At 37.1% G+C, this 6,000-nt stretch overlaps 1 protein-coding gene across 1 annotated transcript; it reads left to right on the top strand.

The window, feature by feature from the left end:
* Positions 1-1,477: 1,477 nt before the first annotated feature.
* On the top strand, positions 1,478-2,253 carry LOC107591606 (cocaine- and amphetamine-regulated transcript protein-like). Its single transcript, XM_016280809.1, has 3 exons — positions 1,478-1,603; positions 1,947-2,027; positions 2,129-2,253. Exons 1-3 carry the CDS (start codon positions 1,478-1,480, stop codon positions 2,234-2,236), a joined length of 315 nt encoding a protein of 104 aa, XP_016136295.1. The 3' UTR covers positions 2,237-2,253.
* The last annotated feature ends 3,747 nt before the right edge of the window (positions 2,254-6,000 follow it).

The raw sequence follows: 6,000 nt of genomic DNA, 5'->3' as shown, positions 1-6,000 counted from the left end.
TATATATATATATATATATATATATATATATATATATATATTTATTTAAAAATAATTACATGTTGAATATATTGGTGAACAGCCGTTGCCAATTAGAGGTGTGTAACCTTCCTGACATCAGTGGAATTGACTGCCCACTCAGAGAGGTGATTCATAAAAGCTTTCATCAAAAACCCTTTCATTAATGCTCATGCTTTTACTGCACACATTTACTGTTGTCGATTCTAACTGTTGTACTCACTATTGTTAGAGGTTCACAGAACTTTTGATAAAACAATAAACAGAGAAAATGCTAAGATAGAGTTTTAGAATGAAAGACATGCTTAAGGAGTCATGCATTTTTTTAAATAGTGAGAATGGAATATAAAGACATACTGTACTTTATGATCTTACAGGCAATTTGGGACCCTTTTTGGGCATCTTAATAATGTCACAAGGTTGCCCAGGTTACGTAAATTCACTCTACACTCTTAAAATGGTCTTAAAAATGGCAATTTATAGTGAATTTTTTTTATTGAGATGATAAAAACGTTTATTTTAAGAATTGCTCACTGAAAGTTTTTTCAAGGAACCTAAAACAGTTCTTCTACGTTATTCTTGCCAAAAAATAACCTCTTTGTGTTATTTGTTATTTTTAATTTAAGAGTCATGTCAAACAATCGCATAAATAAATGATATAAATTTCCAGCGGATTTAAATTGCACGGATGTCAAAGCGATATCATCTTTGGTTCAAACTGACTCCCAGCAGGTTCTTTAAAAAGCAGCCAACTGAATACGGGTGTAGTGACGTTACGTGAATACATCAGGTAGCAGGAAGATTGTATAAATGGAGAAAGTTTCCCAGCAACCCAGTGAAGCAATGATCTTACAGGCAATTTGGGACCCTTTTTGGGCATCTTAATAATGTCACAAGGTTGCCCAGGTTACGTAAATTCACTCTACACTCTTAAAATGGTCTTAAAAATGGCAATTTATAGTGAATTTTTTTTATTGAGATGATAAAAACGTTTATTTTAAGAATTGCTCACTGAAAGTTTTTTCAAGGAACCTAAAACAGTTCTTCTACGTTATTCTTGCCAAAAAATAACCTCTTTGTGTTATTTGTTATTTTTAATTTAAGAGTCATGTCAAACAATCGCATAAATAAATGATATAAATTTCCAGCGGATTTAAATTGCACGGATGTCAAAGCGATATCATCTTTGGTTCAAACTGACTCCCAGCAGGTTCTTAAAAAAGCAGCCAACTGAATACGGGTGTAGTGACGTTACGTGAATACATCAGGTAGCAGGAAGATTGTATAAATGGAGAAAGTTTCCCAGCAACCCAGTGAAGCAAAAGAAAGCGGCAGCAAGAGCACAAGCGCCGAGAAAAACTTTCAACGCTGGTATCGCTAGAACAGAAAATAGTAATAAAAAGGATTTTGCATATTAAATTCTCAGCTTTACCTTACTAACGCCAAAGCATTCAGCACCATGGACAGCGTCCGCGCGGCGGTTTACCTGAGCGTTTTCCTCTCGCTACTGTGCGTCTGCAGGGGTCAGATGTCACTGGACAACCGAGTGACCGCACAAGACGAGCAGTTCATCAAAAGAGACCTGGTAAGAGAATAAGTGAAAGTGTCATATGGCATAGCTCAACAAATACATTTTCAACCTGTTGATGAAAAAAAAGTTTGCGCAACATCAGAAAAACAGTATGCCTATGTGACGAGCAAGAAATTAATAAAAATTCAGGACTGAGTTCACTTGCATGGGTTCAAGCATTTTAAGTGAAGCTATATGTTTGTCACTAAGAAAGTCGCGTGAAATTTGATGCAACTATGATTTTCACAACAACGATTTACTTGGATAAAATATCAGACTATCTCAGAAACGTATCTTTAAATAATTGTTGTTCTAATCTATATATCTTCGGACTTGCTTTCTCGCCGTTTGTGTTTAGGCTGAGGCGCTCGATGAACTTTTGGATGGAGATCAGGACAATCGGATATCTGTGGAGAAAAAAGCTAGCGTCATTCCCAGGGTAAAGACATTCCTCTTATTTTTCCCTTTGAAATAGCGTTTATCGTCAAGTAAAAGAGGCTGACTAGAACAATATCTAATGCGATGCACCATGTTTGTTAGTGTGATGTGGGGGAGCGCTGCGCCATGAAGCACGGACCGCGCATCGGGCGACTGTGTGATTGCATGCGAGGAACAGCCTGCAATACTTTCTTCTTGCGCTGCTACTGATGGAGCTCGCGCAACTCTCTTCTCTCTCAGGCACTGTGTTTAGAAACTCGTGACAGAAATGCTTGGGACACCTCATCTATTTAACGGTTTAATTCTATGCGTGAAATTACATGGGTGATGTATTGATACTGTTCTATTGTTCGTAACCTGTAGCCTACTACATAACTTACACTACATGTTTATATGATTAAAGGTGTTTATTTTACGTTAATGAAATGTATTTAAGACTCATTCGTTCTGAATATTGTCTAAATTAAAAGTATGTATACATTGTCTGTGCGTTTATAATTGAACTAAAACCGTATAAGAACAAGATCTGAACTGAGGCGTATTATTACAGGCATAATGAGTGTGATCAATGATGATGAACAAGTGTCATGATCAACAACTAAAATCCCGATTTGAATAATCATTAATCATTGGATTCTAGTGAGTCTTATAATTAAGGCTTTCAGTGGTTTAACTGTTTCAATGCCAGTAATTGGTGTGCAATCTGTTGAGGTTCTTCTCGCGCATCCAAAATTCAACTTAAGTTTTAAAATCGACAGTTTTGTGATTCCTGGTTGAAAAGCCCGGTTCTAGATCCAGACTCATTCTGCTTCTTAAATCCTCTTTTGAACGAGGCTTTTGAAACAAATAGGATTAGGCTACTGCGAGATCTGTCCACGGGTTATAATGTGGCCACCAATCACCATTACACAAAGTCAAGTAAATGTCGCAAAGGGAAGGGAAATCTACATATAATGGCCTTGATAAATCCTGGAAAAGCTAATCATCCCGCTCTTCAGTCGATCCGCAGGGGTGCTCAATCACCTCATGTGACGCAGAAGCAAGTTCCACAAGTCTTTGCGTGAAAACTCGTGCCGGACCCCTCGCTACTAGAAGCACTCCTACGTGACTATAATACAAATATAATGTCAAATGTATCTATACTTCTCGTAGCGCTTCACTGTGCTGTATACATTTATCCTAAACTCAGTGGCGTGGATTCAAGACCGCCAGACTACGAACCGACCGGACCGTTCACTGACGACGCGACAGAAGCGGTGAGTTGAAATATTGCGCGAGTGCATTTTATTCTACAGATCGTTGGATAATCGGAAAACGTACTGTTTATTACAGACAAGAGCTGTGACAGAATATAAAGAAAACCTTCAAAGACAGCTCGTGCCCATTTTGAAAAGAAAGTTCAACCGTCTTCCAGGCGTATGCAGACGTCTGAAAAGGAGGAGGATAACAGTTCAGGTAGCCTACTTAATTTTTTGCTTATTATTAGTCTGTAGCCTGTATAATCTGCATGAAAGTCATATAACTCAAGCAAAAGTTTGGAATTAAAGGGATAGGCCTAGTTCACTCAAAAAATAACAACTTGTGTCATCACCCTCTGTTTCAAATCTGTATGAGATTCTTTGTTCTGTTCAACAGAAAAAAAAAAGATATTTTGAACAATGTTTGTATCCAGAGTTGCTTGCAGCCACTTACTTCCATAGTATGGAAAAATACTTAGGATGTCAACCTGCAACTGTTTGGTTAGCAACATTCTTTAAAATACCATCTTTTGTATTCAACAGAAGAAATGAATTCATACAGCTTTGGAACTTGAATACAAAACATTTTCATTTCTGGGTGAACTTTTCCTTTAAAAAGGTAGACCCCACAACCCCCCCTCAAAGTTGAACACTTTGACTGCAAATTCTTTACTTTAAGTGCTTAAACTTTGAAAAAAAAAAATCAAATTATACAATTCCAAGTCCCTATAGGGTTTTGCAGGGTAGGAAACTCTGGGTTGAAGTCAATCTGTAAACTTGAGCACAAACATGTGGTGTGCAGTTGATAAGAATTTCTTACCATTTGTCCTTTTCTTCCTCTCCACAGTGTAACACAGCAAAGTTCTGTTCTGCTATGACATATTCTCAGCATGGCCACATCTGCTCCTGCTCAAAAGGATCAAAGTGCACTCATTTCTTTTTATGGAGTTTGTGACCTCTCTTTTTTTACTTTCATCACACAATACATAATATTCCATCATAATAGAATCATGTGACAATAGAAAAACTAAGGCAGACTATTTATTTTTCCAATTTATTCCGTAGTTCATTATCATAAGAGGACAGGAAATGTCACTTATCTTTCATAAAAATACACCTTTTACATTTCAGGTAGATCATTAAAATCAGCTATGGGGCTAAGCTTGATCAAATTCACATGGCTTGTTGAGAAAAAACACCAATCAGCCTTTAACAAAAAGGCATTATTCTGTCAAACCAATCATAATTTCAAATGTGTGGGGAAAAGTTAGAAATGTACCTCTGTACCCAAAACCAGGAGAGTAAAGTCTTTCTGAAGATGATAGCATAAAATATCACTATCACCTTCAATAAATGAGAAGAATATGCAATATTGACTTTTGCTGTGAAGTGCTTAAAAAAATGTAATAAAATAAAATGTAAAATTTTTTTACAACACATCTCATCCTCTTCATTTCAAGTCAAGCAGCTTTTACATACATTACAATGCAGTCTTGCATGCATCAGTCAGATATGAGTACAGAGCTGGTATTTTTGAGACTGACATTATGAACCAAGACGTTTCTTCACATAATTTTATATAAAATATTCCTTTTCTCTCAGGAGGGCAAAGACTGAAAGTAAACACCATGAATGAAAAAAATTTAATAAATAAAACTTTAATAAAGGGCACCTACAAGTCTCTAAAGAATGTGCCAAAAACACTAAAAAAGTATATAAGCCTACTGAATATAAGGATTTAACAAACAGCAACTGCACATAAAAGATTAATTAAATTACCATTAAAGGGGTCATGAACTGAGAAATCAAATTTCCCTTGATCTTTTGACTTATAATAGGTCAATGTACTATAAAAATCATCCTGTAAGTTTCAAAACTCAAAACTTTCTCGTTAGTTTAAAAACCAAAAGTTTTTAGCCAAAGTTATTGAAACCAAACCCAGAAAACGATTCATTTTGGAATGTGCCACTTTATGACGTAATAGTGTGTCTAAGCACCGCCTCCGCAGGAGAAGATCAACGCCTGCTACTACATCACTGCCTCTTTAGCCCCACCCACTGATACACGCTTGTAGGAGGAGAGGAAATACTAGACAGACGCAAACACAGAATTACTCCAACAGTAACCATACATATGACATTACAAGTTTACAAGACACTGTGTAATGTAAGTTGTGAAAAATATTCTTTGAATTGCCTTCCTTGTGATCCTAACACCGTATTTAGATTGGACGTGAGCGTTGTTGCGTCATGTCGCAAATCAATTTCTTTCAGGTCAGAAGCGGCGTGAATGTTTGTATGTCAGAAATAGAGCGAGACATCAGTCTACTGTGGGGGGTTTGTTGTGTCAATCCTGGCCGCATCCAGTGTAGACAGAATCGCAGATTATAATGGGTTCTGTTGTCTATAGTCACGTTGCGCCGCTCGCGTCCGGTGTAAACCGGGTAAAATTAGCAAAGAGCTCCAGATCGCGTCAGTGAAACACTGGTTGCTTGCTTGACATTGCTACGGATTAATTTTTTTAACAAGACAGTATGCTGCAGGCTTTTCGGAGAGACTGAAAGTAAACGATGAAGCCTGACTATAGTGGATCCATCACTAATGTCGTAACACAGAAGTGTGAGTAAACATGCTTTTACCACGTCTGTTCCGGACCGTTAGATATATACAGAGTATTTATACTTTTTTAACCCAAATGACCCATGTTGTTTTCAGAGTACGTCACAGCAGTGTCCAT

Source organism: Sinocyclocheilus grahami, unplaced genomic scaffold, assembly GCF_001515645.1.
Source record: "Sinocyclocheilus grahami isolate Dianchi unplaced genomic scaffold, SAMN03320097.WGS_v1.1 scaffold144.1, whole genome shotgun sequence".
NCBI classification, from domain to species: domain Eukaryota; kingdom Metazoa; phylum Chordata; class Actinopteri; order Cypriniformes; family Cyprinidae; genus Sinocyclocheilus; species Sinocyclocheilus grahami.
This window is presented reverse-complemented; position numbering and strand designations above follow the sequence as displayed.

Bases quoted from the DNA above. Each gene is read 5' to 3' on its own strand.
- LOC107591606 (XM_016280809.1), top strand. From the start codon at position 1,478: ATGGACAGCGTCCGCGCGGCGGTTTACCTGAGCGTTTTCCTCTCGCTA. The intron at 1,604-1,946 runs GTAAGAGAATAA...GTTTGTGTTTAG, and splicing joins AGTTCATCAAAAGAGACCTG to GCTGAGGCGCTCGATGAACT. The intron at 2,028-2,128 runs GTAAAGACATTC...CATGTTTGTTAG, and splicing joins AAGCTAGCGTCATTCCCAGG to TGTGATGTGGGGGAGCGCTG.